This window comes from Emys orbicularis, chromosome 3 (assembly GCF_028017835.1).
Source record: "Emys orbicularis isolate rEmyOrb1 chromosome 3, rEmyOrb1.hap1, whole genome shotgun sequence".
NCBI classification, from domain to species: Eukaryota; Metazoa; Chordata; order Testudines; family Emydidae; genus Emys; species Emys orbicularis.
The window spans coordinates 215,591,823-215,616,328 of NC_088685.1; the positions used below are offsets into that span (position 1 = coordinate 215,591,823).

A 24,506-nucleotide genomic window follows, 5' to 3' on the forward strand; every position below is an offset into this window, starting at 1 on the left:
GCGCTGCAGGTGCTGATTACACTGGCGCTTTACAGCGCTGCACTTGCTGCGCTCGGGGGGGGGGTGTTTTCACACCCCTGAGCGCAGCAAGTTGCAGCGCTGTACAGCGCCAGTGTAGCCAAGGCCTCAGATGCATTTATCTGACAGAATTGTCTTCATTGTCGGGCTGAGTTCTCATTCTTTCAAGTGCATTAAAATGAACTTGTGCTGTTGCTGTGTTTGTCTAACAACATCTCCCTGCGTTCTGCTAGTTCTGGGGGCTATTGTGCCCGGGATTCCCATTACGAGTCTTGTTTTCGGTGTGTCAGGAAATCACTTGGACTTGCTGGTTTTTATCTTCCCTTGAATACAAACTGAAATGTCGCAGGCCCCACTCTGCTGAGACCGAGACAGGACTGAGCCTGTGCCATATCTCCAGAGTCAAAAGGAAATGTGGAGACCTCGGTTATAGGATGGATAAAGCCTGTATGCTTTGAAATCTTTTTACTGGTTGTCCCAGCTGTGGGAAAGCGCCCCCTTCTGGACACCCGGCTGCTGTGTCGGAGTCCCACCACACTGGGCCCAGGCACTCAGAAGCTTCCCTGGTTCTGAGCAGGTTGCAGTACTGGCTCTTCCTTCGGCCTCTCTAACACTTCCTCAGCCCAGGCTCTGTCTGTTACCCCTTTACGGACATCGGCCCCCATGGCCCAGCTGCCCTAGACCCCCCAGACTTCTCAGTAGCTTACGCAAACCTTTCCCAGAGCCTCACTCTTCGGGGACATGTGGCAGCTGAAACACATGCCACAAGCTTTCCAAAGGTTTCTGAACACAGTTACTGTTTATTGAACTGGCACAAGAAATACAACAACTCACCTCTTTGCCATCCCTGCCTCAGTTTCCTCACCGCTCTGGGTGTGCTTTGGGATTTGGGCAGAGTTAGAGTTGCCACCTGATGCACAAAAACCCGGGACATCCAGGATGATGGCCAGCGGGCAGTGTGCACTGAGCACCCTTATGGATTTCCCAGGACTGCTACCTGGAAAAACCTGGACACTTGGTGGCATCCCTAGTCAGAGGCCTCGGGGTGTCCAGGATGCCCCTCCTGCACACAGCTTCTCTTCTGAACCATGAAGCCTCTCTCTCTCCTGCAGCCAGCTGTCCCTGCAGTCCCCTCTGCTCCGAAAGTCTGTTCCTCTCTCTTGCCCCAAACATCCTTCGTCTTTTTAAACACCTGCTGTGTCACCTCTGTCCCTTTGTTCTCCTGTCTGGATATTTTCCATTCTCCACTCCTGGCTTTCTGCAGATCTACTTGGTCAAACCAGTTTTCCAGCTCAGGCCCCCTCCTTGGCATACCCATTGTTCACCCAGAGCACAGTCCTTAAGGTTAACAGAGGGAGTGGGAGATTCATGTTGGGGATTTTGTCAGCCCATGAATGATGCACTACACACGGAGGCAGTCAGTGATACAACAATTGCATCACATTCATAGATTCCCCAAATTGTTCCTCTCTGCAGACTAGGGAGGAAGGCTCCTCCAGTCCTGAGGTTGGTGCAGCAGCCACACAGCGCAATCTGGCAGGGAGGACACCTCCCCAGGGACCTTCCAGCACATTGCCAGCTTCTCAGGCCATGGCAGGGGGCAGGACGTAGGGTTTAACTGATAACTGTGATGGATGCGTTTCTGGGTTTAAAAGCCAGCATCGCAGAAGAGGCATTTGTGAGCAATGTGGGTGTGATGTATGAGGCACTGTATGATGCATCTGATTTTTAACTCGCAGCTACAGAGATGTAATATTTATCTTCCTCAAGCCCATAGACCTGCAGCCCAGAGAGATGATTAATATGTTTTGTAGACTCTCTGGTGGAAATGCCAGAGCAGTTCCTTGAACAGTCTATTGAAGCAACAAGACATTCATTTTGGTAGCTGAGCAAAATTGGAATTTTCCCATAGCTTTTCCACAGCTTTGCAGAAAATATCTTTCAACCACCGTAGCGTCTAGAATGAGTACGAGGTTAAATGCTCTCAGACTTGGAGTCCTTCCAGCTGTGTCCACAGCCTGCTCTGGTAGCCGCACAGTACAGTTACTCTCAAGCGCATGCAGTCACATGGGAAATCCACGGCACGTGAGTCAGAGTCCTGTTATGGGTTGCTTGAATGTAAGGACAATCGAGAATCGGTGAAGCACCAGGCTCCGAACTCTTTGCAAGAACACATGCCACATTCTAATTGTGTCGGCAGTGCAGCGAATGAGTGCCCAGTCCAGTGCGTGATGAACTATCCCCAACTCACAATTCTTTCAATGTTCTGTGCCTATCACATCTTTTATTTATCAAACCTGCTGGCCCTGCTGCTGCCGAACTTGCAGCCTGAAGATTGAGTTAAACTGGCTTAGCACTCACATGGGTGCCAACCCTCATCTTGCCATGCAAGAGAAAAGGAGGAAGCTGCTGGAAATCTGACACAATTCTCTCTCCATCCTGGCCATGGGTCAGTATGGGACTTCGGCCTGTGCCTAATTTTAATGTAAGCGGGGGAATGGTCCCGCTATTGTGGGGAACTTTCCTGGCTTCTGCACTACCCCGGTGAAGTGGGCTAGCGAAAGGATCTGAGTCCTCGCTCCCACTCCCTTTACCCAGAGGCCTCCCTGCCCTTGAGGACTCCCCTTCCACTCTCCTGTCTGGCAGAGTCCTCGTAAATCCCGACAAGGCTGGGCCCAGGATTCCTGGGGGTCTCGACCCCCAACCCTGCTGTGGTCACCCAGGACAGGGGCTAGGGTGTCCCCACTCCGGGGTACTCTCTCTGCACTGGGCACCTCCCTGACCCACTGATCATTTCATACAATTTAAAGCAAATACAAGTTCTTTAATTAACAATTAATTTAAAAAAAAGAATAAGGAAAAATGGGAAAGGTTAAAGGAAAACCCATCACCCCGCTCTGTGGCAGGGAACATCACAAACTGTGTCTCTGGCACGTCAGGGCAGGTCACAGTCTGTTCCTTGTAGGTCCCAGGCTCCTTCTCAGGCCCTGGCTGTGCTGCAGAGACGCTGCGGGTCGGACACTTGCTCTGGCGGTGGCCACACGCCCTCAGGCTCTAGGTGGCAGGACCCTTTTTCCCAGCGTTGCCCCCCCCCCGCCCTGACAGGGTTACGATCCCCTCCAAGTCTGGCCTGCAGAGCCTCTTGGCTGAGGTGTCTCCCTGCGCTGGGCCTGCTGCCCAGGGTCCCCCTTGCTCTCCCCAGCTGCTCACCGCACCCAGCTCCGGACTGCTCCAGCTCCAGCTCCAGCTCCAGCCCCAGCTCCAGCCCCACTCGGCCTCAGCACGGCGGCTGCTGCTGCTCTGCCTTCAGCTCCCTGGGCTGCTTGTCTGGCCCCTCTGGCTCTGGTTGCTACAGCTCTGCCCCCAGGGCAGCTCTGCTCTCTCTGGGCTGTGCTCTGGCTTTGGGGCTGCAGTTCTGCTCCCAGCAGCTTAGCTCGGGCCCCTGCTCTCTTCTTAGCTCTGCCCCCTCTGTCTGACTCAGGCCATTCCAGTTCCCACGGAGGACGGGACCCCCCTGGCCTCCTGACTCTCTGATTAGCCTGCCCGCCCTGTCCATCAGGCTGACCTGGAGCATTGGCCTCTCGCCATTGTTCCTGGGGACTGTCAGTCTCAGGCTCCTGATTTGCCATCGACCCTTCCCTTTTTAGTGCTGGGAGCTAGCCAACCAAAACACCCCCACTGAACGTTAGTACATTCAGCACAAGAGCGCTGCTCACATTCTTAAAACTGGGCTCCTGCCTACGTCCCTCCCTCAGTCAGAGACTTTGTTAACTGAGATCCTTGCAGAGGCATTGATCCGTATCCGATCACCCGGGGAGCTACGCCAGGTTACACCAGCTAAGGAGGCAGGCTGAGTGGCTTGGGAAGAATTGCACTTGCGCTCTGTGTTCTTTTAGCCCAAGTGGCTCAGCGGTGGCCCGATCGTGCTAGTTTCATATTTATGATTTTCAATCCTGCAGCCCCTGCATGGATGGACGAAGTCGCTTGTTAGCGTCACCTAACATGGGGCAGTTTTTATTTTACCCGTAAAATACAATTTTCTTCATTCATGGCTGGGAGGTACAAGCACTGTGGGCTAGATCCTCAGCTCGTGTAAAATAGTGTCGTTCCACGGACTTCAGTGGAGCTACCCCGATTGATACCAACTGGGGATCTGGCCCATTGACTCCCGCGGCGTTACAGTGGTTTACACCAGCTGAGAATCTGGCCCAGGTTTTAACCAATGCAGCGCTCTGAAAGTTTTTCTGCATTTGACCATAATAAGGGTTCTGCGAAAAGGGAGATTAGATTTTTGAGATGACCTTGGCTCCATTCTCATCGCCAGTGGACATGGCCAGCAGTATTCTATCTCTGAATCCTGTCTCTGTTGTGGTTTATCATGGTGTGATTGTGCTTTTCTATCCCTCTTTGATGCTTGGCTGTGGAACTAGGTAGATCGGCCGCTCAGTGGCCATAAAGCCTGCCCGTTAAGGAAGTTACTTGTTTCCACTTCAAGCGAATAGTGTCGGATGTAGAGTATATGAAAACAGTAACAAATGGTACAGTCACTGTGTCTTCAGTTTGAAGCCTTGGCCTGTGTTAGATTTAATTCCTTCTTCCCTTGCAGCTTAGAGCAGAGATGATGTCTGATCCACTCAGCTTCTTTCCTGTGCTGAGACCTCAGGAGTGGTACCTGCAGCTGGTTCCCACTCCCGGATTCTGTGGGTTGATCTGTGCTGACACTGGCATAGGTTAGCGCAGCTAGCAGAGAGAAACAAGCTTTCTATTCCATTGGTGCCCCAGAAGCAAGGCAAACGGGAGCAGAATTAGACAGAGATCGTGCCCATTTACCTTCCCCCGTGGCTCATCTGCTAAAATTGCACAGCCATGATCTAGATTGCTTCAAATCAGGGCTGCCTCTACTAAAAGTAGCACTTCTGCCTAACTGAGGCTGAAACGAAGATATCTACCAATTAACAGTTTCTCTTTATTTTCATAGTGGATTTAACATGTCCTCCTGAATTCTGATCTTAGAACCAGATATTTGTATCACTTCCGTGTATATTTATCGTTTTTTAGCAAGCTGAACTGAACGATATTTGTGAAAGGGCTTTGTGATGCCATAGCTAAAAGTTACGTTCTGATTCACACTGAGGGGGGAGTTGAACCTGATTATCTTATGGGGAAAACACAATGAATGTATCAGTCCCAAAGTTTCAACACATAGTTTGAGTAAAGCTGGAATTTTGGGAGAAGTTTCAAGAAAATCCGCGAGTTTCCAAGTTCTAATCCATCAAAAATTGGCCCCAATTGCCTTCTGCATTTCACGATTTTTTGGGCTCCTAGTTTAAAAGCTACAAAGTATCATTTGTACATAGTGAGAGTTTGGAGTTAGGGATTTTTTGTTGTTGTTAATTTTTAAAAAGGAGGGGGGAGGCTGTTGCTAATCATGAGCGAGTTCCTCTAAGCTGTAGTTAGCCAGTCGAGAAAACATTCTGCATCAATGGAGATGTCTACTCTGCAATCAGAGTCGCTGCTTCCCAGGATAGAGGGTCCCATCTGTAAGTGTGGCCTGCCTTCTTTGTTCCTAGCTGTATTCCTTTACATTTAGCCCTATTAAAACACATATTGTTCGCTTGCACCCAGATTACCTCCCAACCCAGATCGCTCTGTATCAGTGACCTGTTCTCTTCCTTATTTACCACTCCCTCAACTTTTGTGTCGTCTGCAAACTTTGTCAGGGATGATTTTATGTTTTATCCCAGATCATTGATAAAAATGTTAAATAGCAAAAGGCTAAGAACTGATCCCTGCAGGACCCCATTAGAAATACACCCACTTGATGATGATTCTTCATTTACAATTACATTTTGAGAGCTATTAGTTAGCCAGCTTTTAATCCATTTAATGTGTGCCATGTTCATTGTATAGAAACAAGGTGGGTGAGGTAATATCTCTTATTGGACCAACTTCTGTTGGTGAGAGAGACAACGGAAGTTGGTCCAATAAGAGATATCACCTCACCCGCTTGGTCTCTCTAATATCCTGGGACCGACACAGCTACAACAACACTGCAAACAACAAGGGACAATATGTTAATTTTATACTTTTCTAGTTTTTTAATCATGGCACCTAGATAAATGCCTTGCAGAAGTCTAAGTATATTACATCAACACTATTCCCTTTATCAACCAAACTTGTATTAAAAAATAGATATCAAGTTAGTCAGGATCTATTTTCCATAAACCCGTGATGAATGACATTAATTATATTACCCTCCTTTAATTCTTTATTAATGGAGTCCCCCCTGTCCGTCAATCCATTATCTTGCCCAGGATCACCATCAGACTGACTGGCCTACGTTTACCTGGGTCATCCTGTTTACCCTTGTAAAATATTGGCTCAACAGTAGCTTTCTTCTAGTCTTCTGGAACTTCCCTGATGTTCCAAGACTTATTGAAAATCAACATTAATGAGCTCCTCCGCCAGCTTTTTAAAATCTCTTGGATGCAAATTATCCAGTGAGACCGCTGACTGAAAGATAAGATGTACCCAGTGACTTCTGTTCTCCAACGTGGGATAGGGAACCCTTTCTGAACAGATTAGAAGACTAAAAAACTGCCTTTTGTATGTGCTCTCAGTAATGTTTCCTGTATCCACAACTGGGTGCATGGTGACTGGATCTTGCTAGGCTTGCTTGGGTTGTGTCTGAGAAGAAGATTTTGATGAAGTAGTTCATTGAAGACTGGGATCTCCATGGAAGTGTTCAGCTGGTTCCGAAGCAAATCGGCTGAGCTAACGGAACAGTGTCAGGATGAGTGGGGCTGTAAGTGAAGTAACTGTGGGTTTGTCCAAAAACAGCAACTCCATGAAAGCTGTTAGGCAATTCAAGACCTTCGCTTTTGCGTGGGGTGAACAGTTTAACCAAGAGCTGGATCTCTGCTCTAGCAAGGGCTCCATTCACAAAGAGCTACACCCTTCGTCAAAGAGCTCGTTGACAAAAATGCTGGTTTTTATTAACCCTATCATTGCTATAGTGAAGGTCCTATCTAAAATAGCTGGAAAATTAATACAAATACACGGTGTTGTGTGTCTATTTAGATGGCTCCATACATAACAGGTGAACTCCGGGCCCCATTGAAGTCAATCTACATTTTGCCATTGACTTCAAAGGAGACAGGATTTAACCCCATACACCTAACCCACAGCCTAAAAAGCAAGGACATTAGACATTAAAGCGAGCATCAGCTCATGCCCTCTACTCCCCCACCCAGAGCGAGACATTCGGCACTAGCACAACCATCATAAACCACAAAGAATGCACCACAACGGTATCCCTGCTCCAGCAGAGATGCCTCCATCCCGCAGCACCTTCCCCATCATTGTACAGAACTGTGCAGAATGGATGGTGTAAAGGGAGTGACGTCCGGTCCGTTTGCGGTGGAGGTGGGTGGGTTGCATTTGGAAAGGGCGTGTTGGAATGCTGACATCCCTGCTGGGGCACTGAGGAGGTTACATTTAAGGTCCCCATCCTACAAGTTGAGTGACTTCAACGAGATGCTGAGCATTTTGAACTCACACCAGCTTCAATAGTAGTCAAGGATTCCTAGCAACTTGCAGGATCAGACTTGAGATCAACAGCCTTACTTCGAAGATTTGACTGTACCAAGGTTAATTTTGTTTCCTTGAAGCTTTCAGGCAGCAGTTTGGTGCCACGGAACTAAAGCAATCAGCCCAGTTACGTAGGGGCCCATGAGAATGACTGAACTGGGTGAGGCTGATCCAGAGCCCATGGAATTCAATAGAAAGACTCCTCATAGAATTCCATTGGCTTTGGATCATAAACTCCCAGAAGTGTGGAAGAGAGGTAAGCCCGCAGGCTTCAGGACATTGAGTGTAGTCGGAAGAATCTTCTATGGGCAACAACTGCCTGCTTCATGGGTTTTTGAACCATCCAGTGAATTAGCTGGTTCTGGCCTCTGTTGGAGACACGGCACTGGACGAGATCGGCCACTGGGCTGACTCTCAGAGTGTCAGGCAAGAAGGGACCATTACGATCATCTTGTCTGACCTCCTGCATAGTACGGGCTGTGGAACCTCCCTTAGTCCTTCCTGCGCCAGGCCCATACCTTCTGTTTGAGCTAGAGCTTATCTTTGAGAAAGATTCCCCGTCTTCATTAAACCATGCCCACTGGTGGAGAATCCTTCTCATCCCAGGTAACTTGTTCCAGTGGTTAATTACCTGGCTATTAAAAATGCGTGTCTTATTTCTAATCTGAATTGGTCTAGCTTCGGCTTCCAGCCGCAGGAGCTCGCTATGCCTTTTTCTGCTAGATTAAAGAGCCATCGACTATCGGTCATCTCTGCCCCATGTAGGTACTTGGTCAAATCACCTCTTTGCCTTTTCTTGGGTAAGCGAAATAGATGACCGCCTTTAGTCTCTTGCTATACGGCAGATTTCACAAACCTCAGGTCATTCTCCTCGCTCTCTTCTGAACCCTTTCCAACTTCTCGGATCCGGTATGGCAATTCCTAACACAAAGGGAACACACCAGTACACGTATGACTGCATGGTAAAGAGAACATACATCACCTACAGAGAAAGAGAGACTGACGTTGCGGGGTACAGTGCAAAACAGTTCCCCTGCGAGTTGAAAAGTGACCTGCCTGAAAGCAAATGATCACTCGTGAAGCTGCAGGCGATGTGATTTGAGCAATAGTCATGCCAAGTGTGAGTTGTCTACACGCCCTGCCATATGATGCTTATGATGTAATCATTATTTTTAGCCGAACCCCAAAATCACCAGGAAATTAAAAGGTGACAGTGGAGAGCTGTAAACGAGGACAGTGTGGACAAGAAACTAACGCGCACTGCCCTATGCTTTCTAGTGACTGAACTTGCCCTAGCAAGATAAGTCTTTCTTCAAGATGGCGCTTCTCACCCAGAGTTTTCCAGCAAGATGGACGTCACCCCATCCCCTCGATCAGGATCTCCCCCGGAAGCCCAAAGTGCTGGTTCCTTTGTTGTCTTCACTGAAAGAGAGAACTTGGGGTTCTTTGTCCCATTCTTTTATAGTCCAGTGAACCTTTGAAATGGATTCTTCCGAAGGTTCCCCCTCACAGTAAAGTTTTATTCAAGTTGTGAGGAAGGTGAGGTGGAGTCTGGCAGTGAAGGAAGCTCCCTGGTGTTCCCTCCGCCCCCTTTCCCTTCCCGCCCCCGCTTGCTAAATGCAAATTGTTCTGTCTCCTGCAATCTCTTTGCCTTGTTAGCTTGATGGCCCTGTTTACTGCTTGTATGTAAATTGAGGTAAAGCCACATTGCTTGGTTAGGACCGACCAGTTTTACCTTTTTGCCTAGGCAGGTGGTCTGGTCTGGAACGTGTGCTAGTGGCATCGTATGGGGGAATTCATAACCTTACTTATCATGTTGCTACAGACATGTCACCATGATGTGACTGACCGGCGAGTTATTAGTTTTCAAATGACACCTCACCAGGCATGTTCTGTACAAAGATTATTACAGTGGTGTGTAGGGTGTGAAGACAGGGGTGCTTAGTGGCTACCGAGGGCAGATCTAAGCATGGCAGTTGGGGCATTCCAGACAGATTTCCCATGGGAGTATGGGCCGGAGCAGTAGGAGTTTTTTTAATTCCCTTCAGAGAGTTTTGGATCAGGCCGTTTGTTAAGACTGCTGCAGATAGCCGGGGCATGGAGGTGGGGAGCAAGTTGAAGCTATCGCAGTCCCCTGAGGAAGGAACGACAATCTCTGAAGCTTTCTGTGGGTGTCTGCACATGTTAGGAATAAAGAGTAATGTGTAAATGGAAACTCCTCTCGCTATGGGCCTGATCCAAAGTCCGTTGAATGGAAAGATTCCCAGGCCCAGATCCCCAAAGGTATTTAGGCACCTGACTCACATTAGTTTAAATGGGGGTTATGCACCTAAATACCTTTGGGGACCTGGACTTGGGATCAGGTCCTATGGCCAAGCCTTAAGAGTGACTAGTACGTTCATGTAGTGAACCGGAGACCCTTCAACGGGCCCCACCTTTCGGGCAGGCCTGCTTGGCCGTAGCCCTCGCTGGGCTAACGGGAGGCCCTGAAATCACTGGTCACTTTGGGAACTTTTGGCCTGTGTGTTCAGCCAGATGCCAAGAGCTGGGGAAATACCGTGCGCTGCTCAGGAAGTCAGCGGCAGCTTCGCCTGGTGGCAGAGGAGGAGGGGTTAATCTCATCATGGTAGCTGTTTACTTGTCGCTCTTTCCCAAGAATTATTCTCCTCCCCTGCCGGCCCACCCTGATGCCTACTAACGTGTTGTTTTCGCTTTCATAAGACATTATGCTCAAGAAGAATTAGGCTGATAAATCAGAAGAGACAGTTCTCCTAATAGAGTCACTACGTAATGGCCAGCAGCCTTTTTGTCAGCTTCGTGGATTGTCATTTGGCTGCTCGAAATTGCTTCAGGGAGCAAGATGGTAAAAAGGCAAATACCGGCGTAGCGGGAACCGGTTAGAAAGCTAGAGACGGGCAGAGACGTGTCAAAAACAGAGTGTCTGTGCACCAAGAAATATAATCAAAGCATTCATTATGCCCCCCCCTTCCCCCGCACACTGATATATTGTAATTGACTGACGAGTAAGTCTGCCAGTGACAATATGAAGCCCACAGAGTGACAGAAGCCATTTGGGAGGCTGTGTGGCCTAGTGGCTAGAGTACCATGTTGGGCCTCTGGAGACCTGGGTTCCATTCCCAGCTCTGCCACTGGTCTGATCAGTCACCTCACTGCTCTGTGCCTCAGTTTCCCCATCTGTATAATGGGGATAACGACACTGACCTCATTTGTAAAGCGCTTTGAGATCCATTGACAAAAAGCACTAGATGAGAGGTAGGTATTGTTATGAGTCAGCCCTGTGATGTCGTTCCTTTTCTAACTGTTTACTGACCTGGGTCAGGGACTGGGGGTTTTTGTTCCATGGTTGCACAGTGTCTAGCGTCTCTGTCTTTACTGCCGCTCCTCGGTGCTCGGGCAGTACAAACAATAAATAACAGTAGGGTCATCATTAGACTTGGAAGGATTCAATTTTTACTGGTAAATGTTAATTTCACTGTACACAAGCCAACCAAAAAATATTTCCCTAATAATTGAAATGTACAGACAGGCACAGTAAGAAAAATGCTGTTTGAAAATGTATTAGAGTTTGATTTAAGGAGATTTACTTTGTATATTTTGACACGTGATGATGACAATTTGTGTTTCAACAGTTATAAAGCTGTCACTTTTTGAATCTCAGCATCTCCTGTCATTAAATAATTGTCTGACCCCCAAGTAATTTCCCACAACTGTGAACATTTAAATAGATAAAAATAGAAAAAAATGCTTAAAAGTAACCAGCGATACTGTCAAAATTGAATTCTGCTCAGACTACTAATAAATATACTTTAAAAATTCTGCATGTGGGGCCAGCCCATGCACTGCACCATTTCATACCCAGGGTTCCTAGGAGTAAGGTAATTTAAAAATACAAACGAATGGTTGACCGGGGTCACAACCCAGCAAAGCGCTTAAGCGCATGTGTAACGTTAAGCACACGAGTAATGCCACTGCGGTCAATGAGGCAAAGTCCCACATTGTCACCGGTCTCTAGGAGCCTACGCCCATGGCTTTGAGGATCTGGGCCTTCGTGTATCACTGGCGTGGGGTGGACAGGCGTAAGGATACTCCGAACAGGGAAAGGATGCTGTTTGAGACATTGTCGTCTTGGTTTTCATTGTTAGCAAATGGAATTGCAATAATCAAAGGAGCGCCCTTCAACCTTGCAGTTTCCCATCCAGCGTCCTTGTCATGTAGCTTTCTAGGGCAGACAGGGGAAGAATCCAATGGACTGGTTTCAGTGGGATGGTTCCCATCAGCTTCAGCCAGCTTTGGACTGTGCCTCTGAGCCATCGAGTCAGCTAGGGAAAGAGATGTCCGAGCATACTCAGTGCCTCTCCTGCCACTGTCCGGGGTGGGGATCAAGGTGAGGTTCATCCTGTAGGTCCCTGGGGGTGGGGATCAAGCACTAAATACAGCGTGATGCAGCCAAACCAAGGGAGAAGCACCCATATGGCCCCAGTTCCGCAAAGCACCTAAGCATAGGAGCAGTAACTTTGCTGGTTAATGGGAGCCCCCAAAGCCTCCAGCTGCAAACCTGCTGTCCCACAGCAGCACGGCTCTGGCTCTTGTCCCCAAGCCATGTGGAGTGACTGTCTGCAGCGGCTTTGGCCAGGTTGGCGAGAACGTTTGTCTGGCAGCTGGCAGCGAGCGTGTGAAGCAGGAAGCGCGTCAGCCATTTGAAGGCCATCTGAGAGGAGCCAGTTGTGATATTCAAATTTCGCTAGATCTTTGGGTTCCCAGCTCTTAAACTGCTCCTTGGACACTGCATGTGGAAATGGAGAAATGGCCTCAGGGCGAGTCCCATGAAATGTTCCATTTGATGTCCACAAATCCTTCCCCCCGCCCCCAATACCTTACGTGTCCCCAGTGTGGACATTCATTGTGGAACAGTACAACTCACTCGTAAGAGAGATGGGGGCCGTGTTACTGCTTTCTATTGTACCCACTAATTATGGTAATCATTTGCCAGTAAGAAATATATGCACAACAGCGGTACGGTAATGAGAACGTTTAGGGCTGCTTTGCCCTGCTTCGTTAAGGGCGAGGCCAAAGTGAAAGCCAAAAGAGGCCCCTTTTGAAAATGAGATTTGATCTCCTAAATTAGTTAGGTTTTGTGATGTGACCACAGTAGCACCCAGATACCTTGCAAAATCTGGGCCTATCTCCATTAAATTCCACTTAGAAGCGGTTACTGATTTATGAATCGTAAGATTCATCTCCGTATTGTAGGAATGTGTCCACTTCATTTTCAGGGTCAATAAATACAGTTTTTGTCGATTTATCTTTCAGACGAACAAAGCAGTGGCCAAGGGAGACTTCCACCAAGCAAGCTCCAGCTCCCGGCGAGCACTCTTCTTGGCCGTGCTGTCAATCACGATTGGAACTGGCATCTATGTGGGGGTTGCCGTGGCTCTGATCGCCTACCTGTCCAAGAACAACCACTTGTGAGGCTCAGGAGAGAGGAAGAACCACCTGTGCAGCTCTCTGCAGTGCAGAAAACCACAGCAGCTCGGACTGCGATTTTCCAAGGCGCCCATGAGACACATGTGCTGGTGCTGGATACTGGAAAGACAGGAAAGTGGGTTGATGGTTTATGATGCACACGTCCTGCATCTTTTCATCCTCCAACTCTTCTTTGTTTTACGCAATACTGTGTTTACAAGAATCTAGCTCCTACCGGTGATCTAGAACTTTGCCCCCACCGCTGGTTTGCCCCGGCTTGCTAGTTAATACGTTAGTCCGCACTGCACTGAACTCTGCGGGAGCACACTCAGCTACTGGTTCTTCGAGGAGCGATTCCTGAAACGGAAAGTTTTTCTTTGGACACTAGGACGCATTTGCTGAAGGGTGAGCTTGAGGCCTCAGCATAGAACAGTGTTGCCTAATCTTCTTGTATTCAGTAGGCTGCCGTAAGAGGAAAAAAGAGAAAATGATTTTCCTTTCCTGCTCTTGGTTCATTTTAAAAAGAAACTAAGGGGGCGGGGCTGTGCATAGCGACAGCTAAGCACGAACACGCTCAGTGCACGGCACGTGACGTTAGTCTAGCATGGGATCTGTTGGGATCTGTAGCAGGGACCTCCACCTCCCTGGGGGGACTATGCAGCACCTAAATACGAGCAACCCTCGGCAATATGTCCTGGGCAAGCAGGGGACTAACACAGGGAAGGACCACTTCGTAGGCCCACCCCGGAGCAGACTCGGACACAGAACAGCAAAGGAGGACCCTCAAATTCCAACATCACGGCACCGCAGCTCATTCTTAGACATCACGCCCAGCCGCCTCATGGCGAGAGAACATGTGCCATTTTCTCACTGTGCCGCCCCCGCTAGACAACTGAACTGGTCCACTGTAAAGGAACTAAGCGTTGTCCTCATTTCACTGACCGCAATAATCGGCTTCTTTGCTTTCTGACACCCCCTTCCACCTTTCTTTTTCAAATCTAGCATTTCTTTCAAGAGAGTTGGTTGATCGGAGAGCTATATGTATATAATAATGTTGAAACATTGATCATTGCAAATGGCTGTTTTAATATTCATTCATTTGGGTTCTGTCAGCACCACTTATTTCTCGAAGAAGACCACTGAGGATCATTTGTTCCAATTCTGTATTTCTTGTCTAGTTTCTCCCTGTGCTTTGGGATTGTGCTCTGGGGGGAGGGGAGTGGGGGAGGATACAAACACATTCAGAACTAGTTTTCGGCTAGTTATACGGTTTAGTAAAACACATAGCATACAGCCGCTAGGGCAAGTGGTGGAGCTTTCTTTGGACAGCTGCCAGTGCCCTGTACTGTACAGGGGTAGCAGCCCAGGCTCTGTCACTCCTGAGTTCATGCAATCAGGGAAGACGACCTGATTCTGCCCTGTAGACGGTGAAGGCCATGATAATGCTCCCCCTGCATCAGGACCGAGGCGTAAAGCAATGTCTTCCACTGCTGAAGCCCAGGGCTGGATTAAGGCAGTCAAACACCCGCGGCTGGCCCGTGTCAGCTGACTTGGGCTCGGGCTGTGGGGCTGTAAAACGGCCGTGTAGACATCTGGGGTGGGGCTGGGGCCCAGGCTCTGGCCTGAGTCAAATGTCCAGTGCAGAGACCTGTAGCCCACCCCCGAGTTGGAGTGGCAGGAGCCCCTCCCCTCAAATCAGGGACTTGCCATTCCCTTCTCCTTGCAGGAGTAGCAGCAGGGGCCACTGAAAGGGGGTGCACCCCAATATTTGCCCTAGCAAGCAGGGTCTATCTGCTGGAGTGGGGGCACCTGGCTGGCTGCTTTCTGCCCATTCCACCCACACACAGGGCCCCCTGCTGGGGTGGTGTTGGCCTGGCTCCCCACAGCAGTGGGTCTTGGTGTTAAATGCACCATTGAGATTCATGACGTGGTTCACACCTCTCCAAGCTTTAGTTTCAGGCTGCCTGCAGACTCAGGCAGATGGCACTCCATCGATTACACTTGGGTCATGTTTTCAGATTGCTTTTCACAACCACGAACACTAGAAAGGGTGACTTTACAGAAGATTATCAGCATTTATTTTTTAATCACATGACTCCAGGATCTGGGGCCCTAGAATACGTGGCCATTAATATTGCCCTGTTGGAATCAAGAGCAGTTTGTTTCGGTGCAGGTTGCGTGTCTGGTCTTGGCTCACGAAAGACATTTTTCTGATCAGAGGTTCCCATGTGACAAGTAAGAAAGCAAAGGTTGCCATGAAGTCAAGCCTAGAAGTGCAGCTTGTATATTTAAGTTAAAAAAAAGTTTACAATAGAGAGATTGCTTGATTTGGTTTTTGAGCCACCGAGCGAGCTGGAAGACAAACAAACGTGAGATTGCAAGCCAAGTGCACAGCCGCTGAGTCTACAGCTGCATTACACCCTGACCACATGGAGTTTTCTAGTCTGAGGCAACACACGAACTTGTAGGAGCAAAACCTTAACAGCACCACCCCCGGGTTTGGCCCCTCTTGGCCAGGAAGGGCAGGATCAGAGGACGAGGGGCTGAAAGCTGAAGTGGGCACAAGTGAGACGTGGTGTACACCTGGCTAAGCGTGACGGTGATAAAGCACGGGGGTGGGCGCTCCCCCACTAGCGTTGTGTGGACACCGAATACAGGGCTAGCGTTTGAAAAGTGCATTCAGCTGTGCTACAAACCCTGGTGCACGAGTCCCGTTAATACGGGTGTCCCCTGGGCTCGACAGGGTCCATGAGCCAGTTTTAGCCCAGCACAATCATTAACTCTACAGCAAGCGCAAATCGGGAGGTGGCGCACGCCCCCGGCTCTGCCCCGAGTTCAGCTCCGCATTCATAGCACTGGCCCACCCTTATTCAGGGCCCCGCCTGCAGCACCAGCTCGGCGCACCCCGACACTGGGCCTGTTCTGCTCGGGATGGCGATTTTTGAACCGCCAGGTGATGGGTTTTTCAGCTCCTTGGTCCCCCTGGGGTTTGGATTTGGCGTCAGCCTGGGTTATAAAGCCTGTCGCTGACATTTTACACACAGGCAGAGATGGGGGGGGCAATGCCTCCCTCCCCCCCAAACTGTACAGCGTGTCCAGCCCAGGCAGCAGAACCCCCTTTCTGCAGTGGGGCTGCAGCCACTTCACCCACAGACTCCAGCACCCCCCCACACACACACACCCGCCCCATGCCCAGCAGCTGCAGTTAACTCAGCACAAGCTCTGCTCCCACGTCCTGGGCAGCGAGTCCTTCAGGGCCAGTGCCCCCTTGGCTTCCTGGGGGCCCCCGTGAGGCGCCTGCCACCCCTGGGAGGGATCGGAGCGGCAGAGACGCTCCAGTGCTGGCCACAAGGAGAGAGGTGAGGCATTAGGGACTGGGGAGGTGTCACCCTAGCGATGATGACATCATCCCTGGAGAGTGGGGGCTATAGAGTGTGCCTCTCACCCCCCCCCCGACACTGTGGGGATAGGGATGGGGGGAGCATTATTCCAGCTATCGGGGGGGGGTCATCTCTAGGTTATGGTGGGAATCCACACATTGGTGGCCAAAGTGGGGTTACCAGCTTTGTCCAGGGGCGGGAGGGGTTTGTTGGGCCCTCCCTCGTGTGGGAGGAGGTGGTCTCGGGGGGGGCCATACGTGTGTGTCGCGGGGAAAGTCTGTCGGTCCCTCCCCTGGGAGGGGTGGGAGCATGGGGAGGAGGTGTCCGTGTATCACTGGGGTCAATGGCCCTTTGCCCCAAGAATCACAGCGACATTCAGGTTACTCCTGAGCCCAAAGGACCAGTCCCTTATCCCTGGTCAATTGCGCGTTCGGTCTCACACCAAACACAATGCTTCAAGCCAGTCCTATTGCAAACTGAAGCTTTATTGAAAAGGAAATTAGCAAGTTATTTACTGGGTTAAAGCAAGCAAACGTAGACACATGAATGAGTTACAGTCCTAGGATTCAAAAGGTAATATATCAGCTTCTATAATCAGCAAGCGCTATTTGATCTTTAGGGCTAACCCAGGCTAAGCAGCTGGGGATCGCTTGCTTATGCCTAGGAAGACCTTACCGTCCCACTGCACCCGCCCCCACACACAATCCAAGAGGTCTAGACATGCTTAGTTCATTTCATCTGGGGTTTTTAATCCCCCTCCTACCATGTGCTCTGAGCTGCAAATTGAGTTGATGGGAGGTGTGCACTTCCCTGCCTCTTCGTCACAGGGAGGGGTGCAGAACAGCAGTAAGAGTCTTTTTGTTGCTGGTTTATCAATCCAGATCTAAGGATTTTCCAGTTGTAAGATCCACCCAGAGCCTGTCTGGTATCGAAGGGTCTCCAATTTTGGCAGCGCTTCACACTCATTAACAACCCTCTTTTGTGTTGGTGATTCAGACCATCCCAGAGGCTCTCAATACCTGCTCAGATCTTACACAACCAAATGGACAACAGCTACTGCACGTCAGATCAACGCAGGCAGCACTAAACACGCATTCGGTAGAGTCCAACTGCTACTCACTTCCTATCGTTCTAATACTCATCCTAGCACTATTAACCCTTAGGTGAGCCGGACAGACTCCAGCTATGCATCTGTCTGGGTCCAGCTGAGACCTAGGGACCTGGCCGTGAGCTGGCCCCTGGTCTGCCAGCATCACAAAGGCAATGGAAGGAGTTCTGCTCAAATAACGGGGGTATGTGAAAGACACCACAGGAGAGGGCATCTGCAGGATCTCAAAGCACAAGCCCCTACTGTTTGAGCAAGAAAACCAGCCCTTAGCACATTCATCCCCCTAGATACAGATACTAGTGGGCCAAAGCCATATTGTGTTAGCCTGGGTCACACATGCAGAGCGTGATTTATGAATCGCTTCATGACTCATTGTCACTGTGGCAAGAGACGACTATCATTGATGGGGGTCAGACGAGTCATTATGTAACTACCTGAGCCACTGCTGGTTACTTTATGAGAATATTCATGAGCAGGGCCGTAGCAACAAAGAACGTGGCCCCCTCCGAACGGTGGCCCCCTCCGAACATATGTCCGGGCGGGGCCCCTTACAATGCAGAAACTGGAATGCGGTATTTATTTTGCCACTTTTAGGGGCCCCCTTCTTTGCGGGGCCCCCTCCGGTCGGAGGGTACGGAGGGCGCTCGCTACGCCTCTGTTCATGAGCCCTACAACATCCACAAAACTGTAGCCTGAATGATTAGCTGAAAATTCATACCCAACATGCATTCTTCTTTGTTTGCTTTCTGTCATTCATTATTAGGCTCCTGTTTAAGAAATGCCATGTGACTGACATGCCCAATCGCACATGAATAAGGAATAGCAAACAATCAAAGTGAGGCCATTACCACCAACTCGAATTATGAAAACCAAGTTCAGACAAGCCAGCAAATACTGAACAAATAGAAACGCCATCAAAACAAAGTGGGACTGCTGTGCAAATTGAAAATAGCTTGCCTTCAACAGCGCTAGGACCATTTACATGCGTTAAGGATCAGCTGTATTGTGTACATGATTTGCACTGAACAGTCTTTACCTGCGTGATGATGCAGCAAAGTGGAGCAGCGTGATTGCTCTCTCCATAGTACCAGCTGTTCCTAAAACTCATTGCGTACATTCACCACCGAGCAAAAGCATCAAATGCCCTGTCACTGTACCCTTCACCTGTGTGCATATCTAGCCAGGGCCACTGCAAACAGCGCTCACTGAGAGATTCACAAATCGCCTGCTACGGAAAAATATTGATAGCCCCGGAGTCAGCCAAGTTGCCTTCAGGCATCAGTGATCTGCCCCATGACTCCACACCCAGCAATGACTGTCCCAGTAATTACACTGCATACTGGTGAGCAGGAGATCTGGATTTTAATCAGGAGTGCTGCTTTTGGCTTGCCGTGTGGCTTAAACAATGCCATTTCATTCCCCAGCCGTGAGACGGAGCTAACGCTAATCCGCTTTAGACCTGCACTGAGAGTAGAGCTGGGTGACATTTTTTGGACAAATAGTTTATTTGCAGCCCAAAACTATTCACAAATTTGACACAAATGGTTCCGGCCATTCCCAAGCCAGGCGGGGGCGGGGGGAGGGGTAGGAGATGGTGGTGCCACTGACGTCCCACATCCCGTCTACCCCCCGATCATTGTTACCAGCAGCATGAGAGTCTTCCAGGGTTCGGGGTTCAGCCATTGTAAGGCCAGACAGGAGCACTGCGATCACCAAGTCTGCTCTCTGGCCTAGCACCGGCCGTGAATTAAATCCGGTTTGACCCAGGGCAGAGCTGTTCTTGGAACAGAACCTCGCGTAACTGGGCAGGTGGGAGGGTCATTGACTTGTCTCCTGCTTTGCTGCGCTCGGCCAGGATGCAGCGTCTGCTCCCAGAGCCTGGCCCAGGCAGGGGCTCTGCAGGATGCCCGACCTGTGTCTCTCACTAGGTTGTGTTGTCTGCTGCCATCAGGAGGAAATCCTGCTCAGCCTGCAGGGGGGGGGCCTATGGGACCAGCACTGGCCTCTGCTGTTCTTCTCTCTGGAGCGGCTGGGTCTCTGTTTGGCCAGACTGTTCACTGCCTGGCTGTATTTATCCCCACCTCAGCAGTGATTTGTCTCCCTCCACGGGCGTGAATTGGGGCCGCTCCATCACAGCCAAAGGAGCGGCAGTGAATCACGCCAGCCAAGGACCTCCTTCCGTTGCCCTCTGGCTGTCGGGCCTGGGCACCTCCTCTTCACCTGGCCTGCGGTACTGGCAGGTTTTCACTCAGTGGCAGGGACAAGAGCTCCTGCCTCTGCCAAGGGAGCCAACGAGCCATCCTGGGCTTCCAGCCCTGGTCCATCTGGCGGCCCTGGGGAAGGAGACAGGCCCAGTCCTCCCCTGTTCTGCACCAGGCAGGCTCATTTACCCCTGTGCAGAGCTCTGCCTTCTCTTAGTGCCCTGCAGGAGCAAGCCAGGTCAAAGGAAGCAAGGCCCAGGGCGCTCCACCTACAGAGCTGTTCAGACTGGCATAAGGAGATAAGCAGTGTCTTCACCCACAAGGTACTGCACCCTACTCCTCTAGCCTGCCGAAAGGAAGCCCTCTTTGCAAAGGCGCTTCACGTTTTGGGTAGCCCGTTCTCCATCCTGCCTGCACGTTAGCCAGGAAGAGTTCTCCTTTAGCTTGGGGACGCCCAGAGAGGGAACGACACCAGGTCATTCTCACAATAACTATGGTAGCTTGGCCTCTGTAGCACCGCTCCCTTCCCCGTTGATGTGAAATGCTCACTTCACTTCACCTGGGCGGTACAAGTCACCTAAAAACCAGGGCACTCGGCATCAGAACAGTTGGGCCCAGACCAATCACGAGGCATCAGCAAAACAGGGTCAATGTCTAACCAGTGACCGGCTGCAATAATAACCAAGGGTTCCCACAAGGAGTGACTACGAACCCGTCCATGCCAGCGTGGGAAGCAAGGGTGGCTCTAGCTTTTTTGCCACCCCAAGCACGGCAGTCAGGCAGCTTTCGGCGGCATGCCTGCGGGAGGTCCGCTGGTAACGCAGATTCAGCGGCATGCCTGCGGGAGGTTCGCCGGTAACGCGGATTCGGCGGCACGCCTGCGGGAGGTCCGCCGGTAACGCGGATTCAGCGGCACGCCTGCGGGAGGTCCGCCGGTAACGCGGATTCAGCGGCACGCCTGCGGGAGGTCCGCTGGTCCCACGGATTCGGCAGCATGCCTGCGGGAGGTCCCCAGTCCCGCGGATTCGGCGTACCTGCCGCTGAATCCGCGGTACCAGCGGACCTCCCACAGGCACGCCGCCGAAGGCTGCCTGACTGCCGCCCTCGCAGGGACCGGCAGGGCGCCCCCCGTGGCTTGCTGCCCCAGGCACGTGCTTGGAGCGCTGGTGCCTGGAGCCGCCGCTGATGGGAATGCACCGATTGACTCTTGTAATGTAAAAAGGGTCATGTGTACAAGCCAGGTCGTCTGCTTTCTTGATTGACTGACTGCATCTTCTTCCTTGGAAGCATCAGAGGTGGTCGTGGCTGGCGATGAGACATTGGCCGGGGAGGGCCAGGGCTGTGAGGTGGTGCTGAGCGTTCTCTCTCTCCGGTGCTGGGCTGGCTGGTGCTTGCTCTCATGTTCAGGGCTGTACCAATCACCACAGGCGGGGTTGGGAAGGAATTTCCCCCCAGCTCAGATTGGCAGTGACGCTGGTGGGTTTTTGCTGTCCCCTGCAGCAGGGGGTGCGGGTCACTTGCTGAGGTTATCGGGGTCTCTCCTACTTCAGCATTTCCCTGCCGGCCTCAAGCACAGGCCTGTTCTCTGCCTGTGGCCCATACCAGTCTAGTCTCCGGGGGCTGTAACACTTCGGGCTGGGTGTGTTTAGCGTGCAGGAGATCAGGCAGGATGACCTACTGGTCCCTTCTGGGCTATGACCACAGCAGCCTCTAGGTCATCTGGAGTGAAGGCTGGTGCTTCCTCACCGAGCCAGGCAGAACCCAAAGAACCCAAGTCCGGTTTTGGAGAGAGGCTGATGTTTGGACCTAGTCTTATTTCATGATTAACCCGTTGGTCCAGCCCTGCTCTATCTGTGTGCTGAACACGCTGCAGGCTGGGACGTTGCGGTCCATCTAGAAATGCCAGCTGCAGCTCTCATCAGGCACTCTGCAAATGAGGACATGAGGCCAGCAGAGATTGAAGTGGAAGCTGGGAGGAAAACTAGGCCACTGGCTAGTTGTGACTTTGGTTTCTTTAACTCTTCGAGAGGCATTTAGGCTCAGCTCCTCCACACTAACTAGGTGCCTAACTCCCCTTTGGTTTCAGTGGGAGTGAGGCACCTAAATATCTGTGAAGACCTGGGCCCTCGCGCCTGCAGTGACTGGCACCATGATTATCATGGTAGTGTCCCCAGGTTATTGAGGAGGGGCAAAACACCAACAGAGTGGAAGCTGGATCTGTGCTACAAAGGCAGCATCGCTCTTCAGCGGCCGCCTGGGAACAGTCAGCAGTTCGCGTGCTTCATACCTTGCTTCTGGTTGTTTAGCTTGGCCTCTCACTGCTCTGAGCAGAGCTTCTGCAAGCGAGTCACACTCCAGACTTCCCAGGGAGAATTGGGGAATTTATCTTCGATTGACAGAGCAGTAACCGATGCTCTAAGCTACCGAGGTCTCTACTCTAAGACACTGAGAATCAATGAAAGTATCTCAGTGGTTATGAAATCCTATCAACCGATAGCTGTAATGTGTAATTAGTCTCTGAACTGACTGTGTTATTTGCTCAGAGTCCATCTAAGCAAAGCATCTGTGTTCCCTCGAGCGCTGAGACTTTTTGTGCCAAGGTCATTAGTAAAAATATTGAATAAGATTGGCCCCAAGACTGATGCTTGAGGAACTCCACTGGTAACCTCCCTCCAGTCTGATAATTCATCTTTCAGCACAACCCGTTGTCTTCTCCCCTTTAGCCAGTTCCTTATCCACCTTGTACAGATCCTCATCTTCTCAAATTTAACTAATTATTTCCCACGTGGTATCCTGTCAAATGCTTTACTAAAGTCCAAGTATATTAGGTCTATTGCACTTGCCTTATCTAAAAAGATCAGTTATTTCTCAAAGAAGAAAATCAGGTTAGTCTGGCCTGATCTACTTTTGGTAAATCCATGTTGCATTATATCCGCTTTACTGGCTACCTAATTTAATTTAATTATTCTTTCCATCACAATTTGTTCTAAAGCTTTGCATATTTCTGAGGTCAGACTAACAGGTCTGTAATTGTCTGGATCACTTTATTTCTCTTTCTTAAATACAGGTACAACGTTAGCTATTCTCCAGCCATATGGGAAAACCCCCGGATAGATTCATTAAAAATCCTTGCTACTAGCAATCTCATGCACCAGTTCTTTCAGTATTCTGGACTGGCAATGATCCGGTCCCCCGATTTGAGTGCGCTGAGCTCTTTAAAGTGGTTCTTCCACCTCAGATGTGGTCATTTCCATTTCTAGACACCCATTTCATCAGCTGTCCTGCCTTCATGCCCATGGTCCAGATTATCATCATGACTGTAACTGAGGCAGAGTATTCATTTCGTTTTGGGGCCATACCTAGATTATCTTTAACCTCCTGCCAATCCCCACTGCATAGTGGCCCAACTGCATCCTTCCCTATTCTCTCTTTGTTTTTTATAATAAAAAACCTTATTTAATTTAATGGCCTTGGCAAGAGCTTGGCTTTTACCAACTCTCACTTTATTCCTACATTTTCTAACTTCCATGATGTAGCTTCCTTTGCTGATCCAGTTTTCCGTTCCCTAGGGGTTCTCTGCTTACTCCGAATAAACTTTTTGCAGTGGTTATTCATCCAACAGGGTCTGGGGCCTTTCCTTACAGGTTTTTGCTCCTTGCTTGGGATGCAAATTTGAGATTGTTTTTGTATAGTTGATTTGAAGAAATTCCAAGCCTCCTCCAAATTTAAGCCCCCCAGCTCTTCTGGCCAGTTGACTTCTTTAATTAATTACCTTAATTTCCCCAAGTCTGCCCTTTTGACATAAAAAAAAAACACAGCTGATGACCTGGTTTGGATAGTCCTTCCATTTAATTCACACTGATCACTCAAGCCAAGATTATTTCCTATCACCAGCTCTTCTGTGATGTCTTCACTACTTACCAAAACCAAATCTAAAATTGCATCACCTCTTTTTTGGTTCAGTGACAATTTGATGAAGAAAACGGTCATCTATCACCTCCAGAAATAACCGGGTTCTACCAGTATGAGTAGCATTTATTCTCCAATCTATACCCCATTATCACAATTCCCAATAGTACTTCTCGCTAATAATATTAAAGAGATCTCTATCCATATCCGAGTCTGACTGGGGGGTCTATTGCAGACCCCAACTCTATCCCAACAGAATCTTTTACAATCCTTCCCCACCGTGATTTTGACCCAGACAGTCTGTTTTGTCCATACCGTCACTTCTCATTTCTTCAGTTTACTGCTTCATTGACAGGTTTCAGAGTAGCAGCCGTGTTAGTCTGTATCCGCAGAAAGAACAGGAGTACTTGTGGCACCTTAGAGACTAAGACATTTATTAGAGCATAAGCTTTCGTGGGCTACAGCCCACTTCTTCGGATGTACAACTCTACACTGCCACCTTACATTGATTCCTCTCTCTCCTAAACAGCACATCCCTTCAATACCTGTAGTCCAGGCGAGTGCTATTCCACCATGGTTCTGTAATTCCCGATACTATCCGCCCTGACCGCCTGCACCAGTAGTTCCACTCCACTGCCCAGACCTCTTGCGTTCATGTACAATCATTTCAGTGGTTCCTCTCAGACCTCACCCAGTTTTCTAGCTGGATTACATATAGTCCTTTCACTAACTGTAACGCCTACCTGACTGCTACTCCAGCCAACGCTTGTACTTCCTTTCTCCTTGCTGTCCGTACTCTTACCTTGTGGTGTTCCA

At 49.9% G+C, this 24,506-nt stretch overlaps 1 protein-coding gene across 1 annotated transcript in view; it reads left to right on the top strand.

Moving 5' to 3' along the window:
- SYNDIG1 (synapse differentiation inducing 1) overlaps positions 1 to 13,098 on the top strand; it is an 85,297-nt gene extending 72,199 nt beyond the window's left edge. The window contains exon 3 of the mRNA XM_065402127.1: positions 12,940 to 13,098. Coding sequence (XP_065258199.1) covers positions 12,940 to 13,098 — 159 coding nt within the window. The remainder of the gene's footprint in view (positions 1 to 12,939) is intronic.
- The last annotated feature ends 11,408 nt before the right edge of the window (positions 13,099 to 24,506 follow it).